Below are 15,234 nucleotides of genomic sequence, written 5' to 3' on the forward strand. Positions count from 1 at the left end.
TACCTAGATCGTGCAGCGCAAAGGCGTTGAATGTGATAAATACTTAATGCACACCATAGAGAATATATACATGGTTCTTTTTTAAATTTGGTCAGTTTAGGTGGTGATGACGTCGATTCGGATCAGATATATATATATGCAACTTAACCTGTGGGAATCCTTTCGACTTTGCCCACTCCAACCCAAATATGACAGGAATCTTTACATATCGGAACTTCTCCCTGGAAAACACACCGGCGTTGAATGGACGGGTGGCTGTAGTGACAGTGAGTGTTCTCTCACTATATCTCGACCCAGCAACTAATTCCCCAGGGTGGTCAAGCAGGCATTGGCAAAGGTAAGCAAAGCCCCTGATATCAAGCCAATTGAATATTCTGCAGAGGATAATAATAAATACAGAGATCACCACCCAGCTTCTCTTGCATGGCATAGAGAAAGTAATCATCATTGCCAGAAGTGAAGACAGATACATCACTGCTCGCGAGGAATGGAGACAACAGAAAGGCATCTCACTGGATAATGACGCTCGATCTGAGTTTGTCAAATGCGATCTGGGGAATATTCAGGATGTCAAGGCCGCAGCTGAGAAGATAAAACAAGTCACAGACCGGGTTCATATACTGGTTTGCAATGCAGGTAAGCTCTCTCTCCCTCTCTCCATTTCAACTGAATCATTACATATTAACCTACCTCCCTCAAATGAAGCCATCAGTGTTCAAAACGAATACAAGCGTTCGCCTCAGAATATCGAGCGTGTATTCGCGACAAACTGCGTGGGCCACCAAGTCCTAACCATGTCACTCCTACCTCTGTTGAAGAATGGCGTGACGCCTGATAACGACGTACGAATTGTTGTGGCCAGCTCATCGTTCCATTTTTGGTGCCAACATCTCGATCTGGATCTTCTGTTCTCATCGTCACGCGTCAAGTGGCCTTCCTTGTACGATGGAGTATGGCGGTATGGCCGGTCAAAGCTGGGTAACATCCTCTTTGCCAAAGAGCTCAGTCGGCGGCTTCTGGAAGATCAAGATCCAGCGAGCAAGCAGATCTATGTCAATTCGTTCTTCCCAGGCAACATCGTTACTGATCAATGGCTCGGGTGGGATTCTTATTTTGGGAGATTCCTAGGTTGGCTGATAAGAACGGCAGGATCGTGGTTGGGTCAGAGTTTGGAGGATGGTGCTGCTACGGCTTTATATCTTGCTGCTAGCCATGAGGTGCGAGAGCAGAATCATCGTGGTCAGTATTTTATACCTATTGCTACGCTGTGCGAGCCCAGCGCGATATCTAGAGATATGAAGCTTGCCCAAGATATGTGGGTGAGTACTATGTTTTCTTTCACGAGCGTTATGTTTCTATCATTACTGACCATACAGGATTGGATTGATGCCCAAGCTACAGAGACACTGGGATTGGATTGGCAATGTCAATAGAATACCACATTGTAGTCTCTCAAGAACCTCGGTGCAACTTTTCTTTTTTTCCGGCATAACATATACAAGCATACCATAGGACCACCTATTTACTATTTCGGACCATCAAGACAAGAGAGCAAAAACTCGCATCGCTCACAAGCACATACCAACCCACTCTTCCCAGCGGCGCACTCCAGATCCGAACTCTTCCTGCAAGTCACCCTTGACAGCACCACCAACCACATCAACCTTGACACCGACCTCGTGCTCCAGGAGCTTGAAGCTGAAAGTCTCCTGTTCATCATTACCCAAGATCTCCTCCTCTTCGTCTTCCAACCCAGTATCCGCACTTGCATCCAGAAGACCCTTGGTCTTCGACTTGCGGATGCGATCAATCTCCGCTTCCAGCTTCTCTCTCACCGCACCCGGTGGCAATGCAGTGAATAGATCCTGCTTGTTCGCGGCGACTAAGACAGGGATATCAGTGGTCCGCTTGCTCGATGACCCGTTCTTTGCGCGCTTCTGGAGAAAGAGAAGAACGTCGTGCAGATAGGTCGCGGTGTCACGTAGCGTCGCTTCGTCAACTAGAGCAGCGGTATCGACCATAAATACCACGCCGCGTAGCCTTGTCTTGATGTCCTTTGACTGGGACATGGTCTGGAGCTCGGAGATCCCTTGCGAGACGCGGAGCTTGCCATGGCCAGGGGTATCCCTTACGCGGTACTTGATTGGATTCCGGATGGCCTCCTTCAAGGAGGGATCGTTCACTGATCGGTAGCGGTTGGATCCGGTTGGGACAGTCGGTGGTAAGGTTACGGTTACTAGGGTTGATTGTTGGGAGGTGTGGGTGCTGTGCGACTTGTTCGAAGCGAGTGAGGACTTGGCCTCGAGCTATAGATTAGTTAGCAAGGGCTCAACCACTCTCAGGTCATGGAATGCAATGTACTAAGGTTGAAAAAGCAGTTTTGCCAGCTCCACTGGGGCCTAGGAGTAGGAAATTACTCGAGGGCGGAGACGCTACAGTCTGGAAGAAGAAGATGTGCAGTGCGATCGGGACACCAAATGTAAAGATGATTGCGATAGCAATGGCGACAAGGTTGCCATCGAACAACAGTGTGGCAATGCCAGTAACTGAGTTCCAGTTTGCTTGAGACGACATGGTTGGAAGTTGTCAAGAGTTGTGGGCTGACACTTTGACAGGAGAAGCCGCCTGATAGCACGGACCATCTCCCTTATCTTAGTGCACATCACACGTTCTATAGACCCTCACTCCAAGGGCTTCAAGGGCTTAGGAATGATGCACATACCAGGCCAGAAAATCACTATGAAGGGATGGTTTCCCTCTATTTTGACTGGGAGATCACTCTCTGTTCTCTCGAAACCCGTGTTTCTCAATCATATCAGCCATGCGACTCCAATTGCTTCAGGTCGCCCTGTTATTTACGGCCGCCTATGGCCAGATCAGTTCTCAGTTCACAACATATGATCTGAGTTTCGACGCTGCAGCTCCCGTGAGTCTGCTTTGCGGCTTAGAATGCGAGCCGACTTCAACTTATAATTTTTATCTCTGTGCCGGTGACGAGACAACAGGTTCATATGTATGTTTTCTCTCTTTGCAGAAATGGAAAGCATAGAGCTAACCACATATTCAGGACACTCTATCGCAAGTCATCAGCAATGGTTCCTATGCTCCTGGTGACATGGTGTCATTTGAAGTCGACCAAAATATCGGTGGAAATGAACCCAATGCATAGTAAGATAATGTTCCCCTAGCATCAGCGGTTTCATCAATCCCCTTTGTGACTGACCAATTGTCCCCGGGGTTCCATCAGCTTCCTCAAGATAGTTCTAACAGGCCCTCATGATTATTGGTCCGCGTTCACCTCCCATTTCACCTTGACCAACATGAAAGGTACTTTCTCGACCAAAGTAACAGATGCGATCAAAACAATGCAGCCGATTCCTGCCATCGCTATTCCCTGGCCTACGGTCGAAGACAATGATCACCTCATCGAGGCCGCAGAACTCGCTTCAACTTTAAACATCTCGAGTCTCACTAAGAGTTCCTCAACCGGAACGGCCTTGCAGTTCCCAACCCCAACCGTCAAAGGCGAAGCCGAGCACAATGAACTGCGCAAACGACAGGTGGCTGCTTTCGGCGGCGTTGGCGTTTATGCCGTTCCTGCTGTTACTGCAGTTGACCAGCATACTGTCCCATATGGTGAGCAGACTGGCTCAATCAAATACGCCCCAATGCCCAAGAGCGCCGGGACTACTGTCGCAACAAGATCGGCCACTCCTCAATATCCGCCTTTCCCGTTCTCCATTGCGACTAGCTACCTAGGTGCGCCAACCGTCCAGTACACGGACACAGCTTTCGCGACATGGACGGCAAACACCATCGAGAACACGGTGAGTTTGATTCTTGATTGCTTGTCGGTTGGTTTTGAAAGCTAATCGTTTTGTTTTTGTTCAGGCTGCGCCCGCTCCTGCGCCCACATTAGACAAAAGAATGCAGAAATGGTTGGACCGTTGGAATGATTGATAGGCTTTCGAACATCTTGTCATTGTTGTTTTCTCAGATATCTTTACATGGCGCTTTGATTGAGGTGGAAACATCCAATTTCCTGATGTCTTTCACGCTTTGGAGGTCATGAGTTTGAGGTTTACCCAGACATGAGTGTTTCTTTTTTTTTGGTCGTTTGTTTTAATTGTTGGCCTATATATCCCAAGCAACTTTTATATTGAAACGATCAAGGTTTGACTGGGAATATCGACCATCCACTGCAGTTGAATGCAAGAAAATTTTCGATTCTGCTCGTAATATGCGTATACTGGATGATCCAACATTATGCCTCAAGGGGACTTCCATTCCTCCAAGGCCGGTGTTAATGACGGTGTCACTGTATGACTGTGGTCTTCAGGGTGGAACGAGATGTTCTCTCGCATTGCCACACAGTCGCTATCGGCATAGCCAAGTAGCGTCTCAATCTGCGTGCTGCGGTGGCCCTTGATATGTGTGATTTCAATGCTTCCGTAGTTCACCAGAGCCCGACCGACTTCCTTGGGTTCCTCTCTATGGTGGATAAAATCGCCATTCAAGGCGTCTGGAGATGGCCGATCAACAACCACTAGCCGCACGGATTCCTGCTGTCCAAAATGGCCTTCAACGCCAACCACTCCAGCCGGGAGAAGATTGGCATTATTCAAAAGTGCGTGGTAAGCTCCATGGTCGATGTATAATGTACCATGTGGGTACAGTCCATGGAGTAGCCAGAATGTCCGTGATTGAATCGGGGTATCTGAACGGATGAATCGGGTATGAAGAGGGGCAGTGGGTGCCTCATTTTGGTCGTCAGCTCCTACGCCATTGGACCGAGCCTCCAGGTATTGCAAGTATTTCACAATGTCGTGAACGTTGCCTGGTTTTGAGCTCTTGGTGATAACTGTAGTGACACCGGCACTGGTTCCAAGCTTTGCAGCCACGATCTTCGTGCTCATACCTCCAGTGCCAAGAGAGGAGCCGGCTGATGAGACGTCAGCCTCGAGAGAGGAGATATCGGTTACCACCTCAATGGGTTTTGCATCTGGGTTGGTTCGAGGGTTTGCTGAATAAAGACAGTCGACATCGGTCATCAAAAACAGATAGTCGGCCTTGACCATAGCCGCGGTAATTGCAGAAAGGGTATCGTTGTCGCCAAATTTAATTTCCTGGAAATCATTGGGTCAGATGCGTGATTGTGTCTGGGAAGGGAAATTTCCTTACAGAAACAGCCAGGGTATCATTTTCGTTGACAATAGGAATTACTCCCATATCAAACAACTGTCCAAATGTATTTTGCGCATTGACATATTGGGTTCTCTGTATTGAGTGTCAGTGGAGGAACAGACCTGAGCAGTTATAAGAGTACATACATCAGCGATATCATTTCTCGTCAAAAGAATCTGGGCCACAGGGACACGAAGATGCGAGAATAGATTATCCCAAAGACTCATTAGTCGACATTGGCCAACTGCAGCGAGAGCCTATAGATTTCCATTAGAAACTTTACCATTAGACATATTATATGAGCTTCTATTTCTGTAGAATCGAAGACATACTTGTATGCGCGGCAGATATGTTGGTCTTTCGTCCACATTCATTCTTCGCAGACCAACGCCCACGGCACCAGAGGATACAAGGACAACCCGGTGACCATCTCTGTGTAGCTTGGTCACCGTTTCCACGATTAATGTCAATATCGAAAGAATTGGCTCGTGGGTTTTCTCGTCAACAATCGAACTCGTTCCTGTTACATTGAGTGGTCAGTACTCGAGTCATCGGACAACAAATATAGATCCCCGCACCTAATTTGATCACGATTGTGAGACCCGATGAGGTCGCCATGGCGCAAAGCCCAGTTTAAATAAACCTCCCAGCAACAAATAAATAAGAAACAAACGAAAAGAATACAGAAAGGGCTTTGTTCTGTTCACTGCCCCGCGGCGATCAAAACGCGGACGGGCACTTTTTGCCCGATTACGGCGCTGATTCTGCCGGCCACCACCGCCATTTGCGGAGGATCTCGCTTTATCGCGCGCAGTGATGGATGACTCTCGACAAGTCCACGATCGAAAATGACAGACTCCCAGTCGCCAGGTGCGGCTGCACCTTCAAATGGAAAGCCTGATACTACAGGCTTTCTCCCCGGTGAAGATACCTGGACTCAATTCCGCAACATCTATTCCATCCTCACGGGCAAGATGTCCAACGAAGGGATCGAGCAGTTCCGTGTTGCGCGAGACACTCGCAATGAAGAAGCAGACTGCAAGCGCTGTGAGGATCAGCGGGATTATCTTCTTCAATATAGTGAGTCACTTGTCTTAAGAGTTATCTGAGCCGGATACTGACAAGGTCAATTTATTAGGTCCTACAATTCGATTCCTCAGCGAAAGCATTCAACAATTAGGAGGCGATCTTCACGATCATAATATCTACTGTCGTCGCTGTCCTGATCGGAAGGGTGGTGGCTTCGATCCGGAATATGGAATCCTGATCTGCGCAAATGAGATGAAGGACCAGGGACACCTCGAAGATACCATGGCCCATGAGATGGTTCATGCCTTTGACCACCTCAGGTTCAAGGTGAATTGGTCTGATAATCTGCGACATGCGGCGTGTACCGAGGTATGTGTCATTCGTGTCGTCTTAACATGTTAACGTTTGCTAAATCCGTCTAGATTCGAGCTAGTTCGCTCAGCGGCGAGTGCAGATGGGCGCGCGAATTCTTCCGAAGAGGGCAGTGGAAACTTACACAACAGCACCAAGAGTGCGTCCGGCGGAGAGCCATCCTCTCTGTTCGAGCACGCCCAACTTGTAAAGACGAAGCCCATGCCACAAGGGTTGTCAATGAAGTCTGGGATAGCTGTTTCAGGGACACACGCCCATTTGATGAGATCTACCGATGATACCACAACTCGTGCAGCGTTGTACAATTCTCCACCCTTTTGTATGATAGATATTGTTTGGATGTACTATATTTCATGGGGTTCACTAGCGACACGAACCTTCCTACCTATCTACTGGAGTTCTTTTGGGGTTGTTTACTGGTAAAAATAGGCTATTTATCACCTAATTGAGGGCACTAGAGGTGAGATGAGATCAAAATATACATAGTTTATGATAGTTGTTGTCAATGAAGTCAAGGAACACAACCTATAGATCTAGTCCCCTACCATTCTGCGCCCTACGTCTTGGATATAAATGCAAAACATGTGCGAGATCGCAGAGAGCTGTACCTTCTATGGAGTTGTTCAAATGTATCATGTTGGATTGAACACGTCGGAGGCGAAATAAAATTAAGACCAAAATATCGCCATATCGCGAGTACCTCTCCAGCTGGACTCCAAGACAAACCCAACACGCCTTGAAAATGCTTGCAGGCTCAGAACACCGAAACTCCACATGAGAAAAATGTCAAAAACAAAAGATAACCAGAACTCCCAGAAAGTCTACCATGCAAGGGTCAAGTCATGGTTCATGCTTTGGCCTCTTTGGAAGAACCCGAACTCCGCTTAACAGTTCGATCATCTTTTACACAATGCTTGATAATCCAAGGATGACGCTGGATCTCCTCGAGCGGGATTCGCTTCGCGGGATCAAGAACAAGAAGCTAGATAATATGTGAGCATGCGGGCCATATGTATTGGTAGAAAGATAGACCCACCCTCTTGATAAGGTCCTTCGCCTCTGGGCTCACGAAGGAGGGAACCGACATATCTGCCCTTCCAATCCGCCGTTGGGTCATGATAGGAGTATCTTCGAATGGAGCCTCGCCGACCAAAAACTCATAAGTCAAGACACCCAGACTCCACAAGTCCACTTTCTCGCTGTAATAGTTGTCCTTGGAGCCAGGAGTAACCATCTCTGGGGGCAAGTAGTCGAGAGTTCCACACATCGTTTGGCGTCGGTTGTTGGGGGCATGGACACTCCAGCCGAAATCACTGATTTTGATCTCTCCATGAATGCCAACAAGGATGTTCTCAGGCTTGATATCACGGTGCATGATATGCTTTTTGTGCAGATATTTCAATGCTGCAGCCATCTGTGCAATATATTGTGCGGCCTTCCATTCCGGGAACCGATGCTCCTTGCGTAGGTGCTTGTACAGCTCACCGCGGCCAGCAAACTCGAGGATCAAGAAGATTCGTTTGCTGTCATGGAAGTGACCATAGAGCCTCAAGACATTAGGGTGACGTAGGTTACTCTGAATCTCGATTTCACGCCTGACTTGCTTCTGGACACCACCTTGTTGTAACTCAGACTTGTGTAGCACCTTTAGTGCACAGACGAAGCCAGAGGAACGTTCTTTGGCAAGATAAACTCGCCCAAACTTGCCCTTGCCTAGTGGTTTCCCAATTTCAAACATTCCCAAGTGCAGGTCCTTGGGTACAGTTGGCTGCTCACAGAGGGAAGAAGATGTGCGCTGGTCGCCGTTTTCATCGGTGGTCCGGGTCACCAATGCGCCGTGGGATCCCCTGCCTGGCGAGGCTGGAACATTCATGGCATTTGCCTTGTTTTCATTATTATTTTGAAGAGCCAATTTCAGTAATTGAGCTCGATTCGAATTGCTGTTTGACTGGACTGAAGAGACCGGGGCCTTGGTGAATCAGATCAGCAAGGTGAATCTCCAACCAGATTGGATCGAGTCAAGTACCTTTTGCTTGCCATAGGTTCGATCGCTGTTTCCATTTTCCTTCTCATCTTTCATAGACAAATGCTCAAAGCGAGCTTCGAGCGTCTTGGTCGTCGCCATGTTGAGAGGGTGTATGGGACTAATGGTAGGCGAAAATAAGGTATGGAAAGAAGCGAATTGTATAAAAAGTAGCTAAATCTGCGTTTGAGTTTAGTCCAGTGCAATCATCATCACTTTGCACGGGGTCAGTCGTTGGTCGATGGGGGATATCGCAAAGATGGAGAGAGAAACAGAAGCTCGGGTGTTTGGGCGATCCCCAGAGCGTCACCCCAGCAACGCCCGGCTGATGTAATATATGTACCCTATCACACCGCCATCCTTTCCGCTCTGAGCGCCTACGTGTATCTCCGTACCAATAATATGCTTGAAGAGTATGCTGTATTTGCAGCTTGAGGTGAAGATAATACTGTCAGGATTTTATTCAAATAAAGCATTTAGAATGCAGCAGGATACTATCTTCAAAAGAATTGAAAAGAGCAGACCCATTGACTATTAATATCAAATCAAAGCCTCTTGAGCCTTTAAAGATTCTGCCGAACAAATGTTGCAGGGTCGGACCGCCTCTTTCTCCGTCCGCGGGGTTATCGCTATCACCTCCAATCGCAAACATTTATACATAGCTCTGGAGATCCTTAGCTGTTTTTTGATCTCTCGCTGCTTCTTGTCAAGCTCTAAATATGGTAACAACATGTGCCACGGTCTCCCCGGAGGCAAAGAAACCCAACTCAATCACCATCAACGGGTTTCGAATTTCAACACAGAAGCTACCCATTCTGAAAGCCGACCCGATCGAGGAAATGACCCAGAAACTCGGCATTGCACCCCCAGAAATGATTTTCGGTGATAATTATGTTGCAATAGAGTATGAGAAGGGTAATTGGGGCATCAATTTCAATGCGTTTGATGCCTTGGACTTGGTGGACAAGACTGGTCAATCCATGCTCCAGGTCGCGTACTCGGGAGAATGGCAAAAGAGCAGGTATTTTCGCAGCCTCCCACTTGCGCTTATTCGATCGTTGCGACTAATGGCTTGGTACTCAGAGAGAAAACCCATGAAGGAATTAAAGAAGTTGTGAAGCCATTCGACTGGTCATATAGCACCGACTACAAGGGCACCCTCCATCCTAATGCGCGGCCGTTCGAGCCAACGACGAAGCCCATTCCGATTGAACTATTGAAGCGCCCAGACCCCATCCTCTTTTTTGACGAGGTTGTTCTTTACGAAGACGAGCTGGCGGACAATGGGATTACCATGCTGTCTTGCAAGATCCGAGTCATGCCAGGAAGACTCCTTTTATTGACAAGGTTCTTCATGAGGCTTGACCACGTTTTGATCCGACTCCGAGATACTCGAGTCTATGTGGACTTTGCGACAGGTGAAGTTATTCGGGAATATGTTTCAAAGGAGTGTGAATATGAGAAAGTTCGACAGGTATGTGCGGTCATTGGACATCGTGGATGTATGTTTAATCTGACAATTATCCACAGATGTTAGCAGCAACTAGGGACGATATTCCGGCTTTCTTGAGAGATCCCAATCGCCTCTCTGAGATTCTCCCTCTTGTAGAAAAGCGCTCCGAGCGATTGGTGCTAGACGATTGAGAGAGATCTACGCTCCATATTCCGGTTATCCGTGGGGCCTAGCCAACCATTGGGCTCGGATACAGATATCAGTGTTTCTGGGCTGTTGGTCATTTAGGACCTGATCGTCTCCACAAACGAAATACACCACTCGGTAATGACGACTATACGCCTGAACGTTGGGAATGAAAATGCCCCGGATTCGCCCAGACGAGTCTTTTGCTGGACTTGGTTAGTTGGGTTGCAGATCTACTACCACACTTAATGATCAAATTCATGAGACACATTCAAACGATGCAGATCAACACGAATGGGATAGAGCTTGAGTTAGATAGCACTAAACTATGAACTAAATAATCAGCAGGAGCTTCACGTAGAGTATAAAAGTGCGAAAATATAATCAAGCTCAGTAGTAGCTTGCAAGGGTATGTCGTCCAGATATACGCCTGTCTGATGTTCAGATTGGTCAGGGCAGTGGCTCCAGGGCTGTCTCCCTCCATATCGGAACAAACAATGCAAACACATTTTATCAAAAACAGATCCAGATCACCAGCCACGAGGGACCAATTCACGAATTCCACATCCTCAGCAATGTCATCCAGGAGATTATCAACAATATGGGCGCGCGATATTCGCGGGTCTCAGAACCTCTACCTTTCCAGATCCGCTAGCCGCAGCCCGATAACACTGGTGTCCGCCTCCTGTGCGTCTACGTCTACGGAACAGCCATTGAAATCGATCACCACTCGATCATATTCGCAAAGCAAGGTCTCCGACTTGGCTAAGGACTTTTCCCGGAGACCCGGAAATGCCGCCGAGACTTATGTCGCGTATGGTATGACACAGAAGCTATTTGAGGCCTGTTCCAGCCAAGCGGATTACAAGATCCCCCAAGCGTCGCAAAAGGGAGCAGAGGTCCCAAAAACAGAAGCTGGTGAGGATCTTGGTGTTGGAGAGGGTTGGTGGTATAAAGGTGAGACAATCGTAGCGGTCTCCCGATTGGGCTATGATCTGGTTTGAAGACAACTAGCTAATTTTGGGCATTGCTCTAGAGCTCGGCCTCTTGCCAACTTTTTCTACCTGGTCCCAGGTGACTTTCCTCCACATGTACCTCTTGACGGTTCGCCTTCGTGCCCTGCCCCATCGCGATAGCGTTACTACCTACTCCCGCCACTTGATCGATCACTTTTCGCATGAAGCGGAACACCGCATGGACGCGTATCATGATCTGGGTAGTCGCACTATTCGCAACAAATACCTGAAGGATCTGTTTATTCAATGGCGTGGAATCATTGCTGCATATGATGAGGGGCTGGCCAAAGGCGATGCGGTGCTGGGCGCCGCTGTCTGGAGAAACCTCTGGAAGGGAAGTCAGACCGGACCGGATGGAAAAGAAGAAATTGACTGGGCTAAGGTTGCCCGCGTGGTGGCCTACATGCGCCGAGTCTTATCGGAGCTATCAAAGAAGGACGAGGTGGATCTTGTTTTCGCTCTTGGACGTGGTGAGAACACTGGTATCTTCGAGTACTCGGAGACGGACAAGAAACTTGTTCAAGCAAACAAATGAGGGGATATCCTCACATAAGTGAGTGGCTTGCCTTTGTGGTATCCGTTCTGCTATTTTATACCATTTGGTTATAAAAACATGTACAATATTTTACCCTACTCTTTTTGTATAAGAATTTTTATTGTTCAAGATCACGACACAAAAACAAATGTGAGCATTCACTGTCTACCTACTTGAGCAAAACACGACACGGAGAGAAAGACCTAGTTGTCTTTCTTGCCAAACAGGTCCTTCTCCACCATGCCTCGGCAAATAGGATGATAGAAGTCCTTGTACTTCTCAAATGTTGCGAGGGCGACAGGGCGATTGATCTTCTGGAGATTGCGGAACCTAACAAAACAAAAAAAAGGCTAGGTCAGTATCAAGGACCGAATCTGTGGTTAGGACGGGGACATCTTACAAAGGTCGCACAAACTTCATCCGTCCAATGCGGCCCAGCAACTCGGTTGTTGGCTCAATGACGCTGTCATCTCCCGCTTTCATGCCAACCTGGCAGTAGAGGTTCGAAACCTCGATATTCTCGCTCTTGGTAAAACCGTAAACATCACCCATCAACTTTGAGGTTTGAGGGGTGAGAGGTCTCTCTAGCAAGAGCATCTGCTCCAAGAAGACAACCAATTGGTTTGCGGTCAAGCCCTGGATGTCGCTGATATGAGGCTTGAAGGAAGAGTCGGGAAGGGACTGCCATTTCTTGGAAAGTTCATAGACAACGTCCACCATCGATGTGTCAAAGCTTGGCTTGGGTGGTAGACCAGGCGCATAGAACCACTTGTCCCAATCAAGTTCATCCAGGAGCTTAGAAGCCTCGGCATCTGACTTGAAGAAGTCCAGAATCAGTGCTTTGAACTCATAGGAGTCGAGCGATTTGCACTTGAAGGTTGTGAAATACTGCCCCAAAAAATGTCAATAGAAGAAATCGAACGAGAGAAGAGAAATTGCGTACGTGAGGGATGAACTTGTCAAACTTTGTCTTGCCAAGAAGATTCTCAAGGTAGAACAAGAAGTTGAAACCCTTCTCATAAGGAACACTTGAAAATGCGTCGTCGGGATCCTTGCCCTTTAGATCAACGATAAGTTTAGTGAACTCATGATCGTCACCAAAATGCTCGACGGCGTCAGTCAGAGACTTCCACCCAATGATGGCCGAAAAGTGGCGGTAGGCTTCGCCGTGAATGGCAGCCAAAATCCTTCGCTCGAGGTAAACGGTCCAGCCTTCATTCAACCAGAAATGCTCCCATGAGGCATTGGTAACCAAGTTACCACTCCAGCTGTGAGCCAACTCGTGTGCAATAACATCGATGTTCTCACGGTCCTGGAGAACCTATTAATCATGGTCCATCTAACCATTGCACAGAAGATACTACGTACCTTCGAGATGATACTGGGGGTTGCAAAAGTGAAAATCGGGTTCTCCATGCCGCCATACGGGAAACTGGGCGGCAGGATCAAAACGTTGTACTCGCCCCAGGCATAAGGGTAAACAATTTTCTGTGTGAAGTCAGAATTGACTATTAATATGAATAGAACATAGGCTAAGTACCTCGATTGTTGTGATGAAGTTCTCAGTATCAGCCTCGAGCTCCCATTTGCACTCTTCCAGCTTGTCAGGGCTGGTTGCAACGACACTCCGGGGTCCGATTGGAGCCTCGGCGACATCACTGTGGAGTTCTGCATTAATAAACAATACCTTTGAGAATGGTGGAGAATTCTTACCCGCTAGCGATAGCAAAGAGGTAGCTGGGGATTGGCACCGACTGGTGGAATCGATACAGTTGGTGATCCGCCTTTGACTCCATGGATGACTTGCGAATCGGCAGGCCGCTAGTCATGACCGGGAGCGGAGAGGTGATGTTGAAGTCAAAGGTGGCTTTGACATCCGGAGTGTCCTGACAAGGGAAGATAGACCGCGCGTGAATTGCCTGGCATTGGGAGACTAGGCAATTTTGTCAGCTACTGGAGCTCCAAGGAAAGTTCACGATTATCACATACACATGTATGGATGTTTCTTGTTTGAGGTTTGCGCAGGCGTTAGCCACTGCAGCGCGGTGCACTTGTCGGTGGTTTTCACCTCGATCTACGATTTGGGTGAGATAGAGCTTCATGGTGAGAATGATTGCAAAACATACATCAACCTCAACAGTGCCATTCAACTTGACGGGCTTCTCAAGGCTAATCTTCAATGGCACACCATAGGGCTCCAGCGGGGGGAGAAACTCCCACTTGGATGGCTGGCCATCCACCTTCACCGCGCCAATGTCGAGATGGCTGGTATCCAGGATAATCTCCTGGGACTCGCCATCGGTGATTGACTTGAATTGATGGACGACATTTCCCACCAGCTTCTTCTGGTGGAACAGAATATCGAAATTGGCGGTGATATGGGTGGAACGCCAATTATTGTAGTTACTCACGGTGTTCGGATCCCGCGGAGGGTTGATAGTAGCCATAGTTCGGATTGAGGTGAATTGCACCTTGGAAGTACGGACTAAATTGAAAGGATTCAAGTTCCGAGTCAAGGAACGACCTAAGGTGGGATTCATGAAGTTGAGGGAAATTTTCCCCCCCATATCTGGCTATCTGGCCATCTCCCCATTTCCCGTTTCTAAGCGTGTGCTATGTAACTTCATGTCTCAGGTTATATAGTCTTTTTACTATTTACAATTTATACTACGAAATACTTATGTACTTATATTTTATTATTAAATATGTTTCTATGTATTAAGTTGTTTCAAGTTTCTAATATAAATCTCTTAATTCTACTATTCTACTACTCTCTGTACAATAACCTAGCTTATCCCTGTATGTATATAGGCCTGCGCTAGGGAGAAGTGTTCCCTCCCCTTTATTTTCCCTCTCTTCTCCCTTGAGACTCCAGAATCCAGAATCCACAATCAAGAGTCTTCTTTATTACTTCTTCTAATCTTTCAAAACTCATCGTATATCCTTCCGAGGTCCCCGCGTTGTTTTTTTTTTCCCCCATTTACTCCCACCGCCCGGCACCCGGGAACCCCCCCTGAAGTAGTTCAGCGCCCCTGACGAACATCCAGAAGTGACAACTGTTAGTCTGCCCTTCTGCAGATTCAACAGACTCTTGTTTTTTTTTCGAGGCGCATTTTGCAAGTGTGGTTGACTCTCAAGAAATCCCCCGATTTGTGAGTTTGGTTCCTGATCTTCAATGCGCATGATTCCTGATCGTTCTAGGTCAATTGAAATAATGTCTCTTAGCCTATTGTTTTGAAACCCTCGAGCCCTCCCGATTACGAAGCTATGTATTGAGACGGATAGGGGGTATTTCAAAACCGAGGATACTCTGCGAGACATACGACCACATCAACACCTCCAAACTAGCGAAGAATGAGCGAAGACACACAGGACCTGGTTGCAGATACCCATTTCTCTCTTCTATTGTGCTTGTCTGGTCGCGCGTAGTACCTCG

At 47.6% G+C, this 15,234-nt stretch overlaps 9 protein-coding genes across 9 annotated transcripts; 5 read left to right on the top strand and 4 right to left on the bottom strand.

The window, feature by feature from the left end:
* Positions 1-188: 188 nt before the first annotated feature.
* N7471_012147 (putative short chain dehydrogenase/reductase) lies at positions 189-1,433 on the top strand (the record flags this gene model as incomplete). The annotated part of the gene is made up of 5 exons (XM_057284866.1): positions 189-266; positions 313-337; positions 400-636; positions 706-1,319; positions 1,377-1,433. The coding sequence occupies 5 exons, from the start codon at positions 189-191 to the stop codon at positions 1,431-1,433; spliced, it is 1,011 nt and encodes a 336-aa protein (XP_057131132.1).
* A 135-nt stretch (positions 1,434-1,568) lies between these two features.
* N7471_012148 (signal recognition particle receptor subunit beta) lies at positions 1,569-2,574 on the bottom strand (the record flags this gene model as incomplete). Its single annotated transcript, XM_057284867.1, has 2 exons — positions 1,569-2,306; positions 2,362-2,574. The coding sequence occupies 2 exons, from the start codon at positions 2,572-2,574 to the stop codon at positions 1,569-1,571; spliced, it is 951 nt and encodes a 316-aa protein (XP_057131133.1).
* A 247-nt stretch (positions 2,575-2,821) lies between these two features.
* On the top strand, positions 2,822-3,960 carry N7471_012149 (putative beta-1,6-glucan biosynthesis protein (Knh1); the record flags this gene model as incomplete). Its single annotated transcript, XM_057284868.1, has 4 exons — positions 2,822-3,013; positions 3,068-3,168; positions 3,248-3,827; positions 3,892-3,960. 4 exons carry the CDS (start codon positions 2,822-2,824, stop codon positions 3,958-3,960), a joined length of 942 nt encoding a protein of 313 aa, XP_057131134.1.
* Positions 3,961-4,271: 311 nt separating this feature from the next.
* Positions 4,272-5,802, bottom strand: N7471_012150 (glutamate 5-kinase; the record flags this gene model as incomplete). Its single annotated transcript, XM_057284869.1, has 5 exons — positions 4,272-5,126; positions 5,182-5,277; positions 5,331-5,441; positions 5,517-5,704; positions 5,763-5,802. The coding sequence occupies 5 exons, from the start codon at positions 5,800-5,802 to the stop codon at positions 4,272-4,274; spliced, it is 1,290 nt and encodes a 429-aa protein (XP_057131135.1).
* A 218-nt stretch (positions 5,803-6,020) lies between these two features.
* Positions 6,021-7,040, top strand: N7471_012151 (mitochondrial inner membrane protease ATP23). Its single transcript, XM_057284870.1, has 3 exons — positions 6,021-6,264; positions 6,323-6,582; positions 6,636-7,040. The coding sequence occupies exons 1-3, from the start codon at positions 6,033-6,035 to the stop codon at positions 6,861-6,863; spliced, it is 720 nt and encodes a 239-aa protein (XP_057131136.1). The 5' UTR covers positions 6,021-6,032; the 3' UTR covers positions 6,864-7,040.
* A 392-nt stretch (positions 7,041-7,432) lies between these two features.
* Positions 7,433-8,710, bottom strand: N7471_012152 (aurora family serine/threonine-protein kinase; the record flags this gene model as incomplete). The annotated part of the gene is made up of 3 exons (XM_057284871.1): positions 7,433-7,567; positions 7,622-8,554; positions 8,612-8,710. The coding sequence occupies 3 exons, from the start codon at positions 8,708-8,710 to the stop codon at positions 7,433-7,435; spliced, it is 1,167 nt and encodes a 388-aa protein (XP_057131137.1).
* A 617-nt stretch (positions 8,711-9,327) lies between these two features.
* Positions 9,328-10,252, top strand: N7471_012153 (TIP41 family protein; the record flags this gene model as incomplete). Its single annotated transcript, XM_057284872.1, has 3 exons — positions 9,328-9,629; positions 9,692-10,082; positions 10,139-10,252. The coding sequence occupies 3 exons, from the start codon at positions 9,328-9,330 to the stop codon at positions 10,250-10,252; spliced, it is 807 nt and encodes a 268-aa protein (XP_057131138.1).
* A 570-nt stretch (positions 10,253-10,822) lies between these two features.
* On the top strand, positions 10,823-11,798 carry N7471_012154 (uncharacterized protein; the record flags this gene model as incomplete). Its single annotated transcript, XM_057284873.1, has 2 exons — positions 10,823-11,204; positions 11,284-11,798. The coding sequence occupies 2 exons, from the start codon at positions 10,823-10,825 to the stop codon at positions 11,796-11,798; spliced, it is 897 nt and encodes a 298-aa protein (XP_057131139.1).
* A 203-nt stretch (positions 11,799-12,001) lies between these two features.
* N7471_012155 (bifunctional aminopeptidase/epoxide hydrolase) lies at positions 12,002-14,365 on the bottom strand (the record flags this gene model as incomplete). Its single annotated transcript, XM_057284874.1, has 8 exons — positions 12,002-12,128; positions 12,199-12,686; positions 12,742-13,119; positions 13,167-13,286; positions 13,339-13,456; positions 13,512-13,731; positions 13,788-13,872; positions 13,925-14,365. The coding sequence occupies 8 exons, from the start codon at positions 14,363-14,365 to the stop codon at positions 12,002-12,004; spliced, it is 1,977 nt and encodes a 658-aa protein (XP_057131140.1).
* Between the last annotated feature and the right edge of the window lie 869 nt (positions 14,366-15,234).

This window comes from Penicillium samsonianum (assembly GCF_028829775.1).
Source record: "Penicillium samsonianum strain IBT 33392 chromosome Unknown utg000007l_segment0_segment0, whole genome shotgun sequence".
In the NCBI taxonomy this organism is placed as follows: domain Eukaryota; kingdom Fungi; phylum Ascomycota; class Eurotiomycetes; order Eurotiales; family Aspergillaceae; genus Penicillium; species Penicillium samsonianum.

Bases quoted from the DNA above. Each gene is read 5' to 3' on its own strand.
- N7471_012151 (XM_057284870.1), top strand. From the start codon at position 6,033: ATGACAGACTCCCAGTCGCCAGGTGCGGCTGCACCTTCAAATGGAAAG. The intron at 6,265-6,322 runs GTGAGTCACTTG...TCAATTTATTAG, and splicing joins GGATTATCTTCTTCAATATA to GTCCTACAATTCGATTCCTC. The intron at 6,583-6,635 runs GTATGTGTCATT...AAATCCGTCTAG, and splicing joins GACATGCGGCGTGTACCGAG to ATTCGAGCTAGTTCGCTCAG.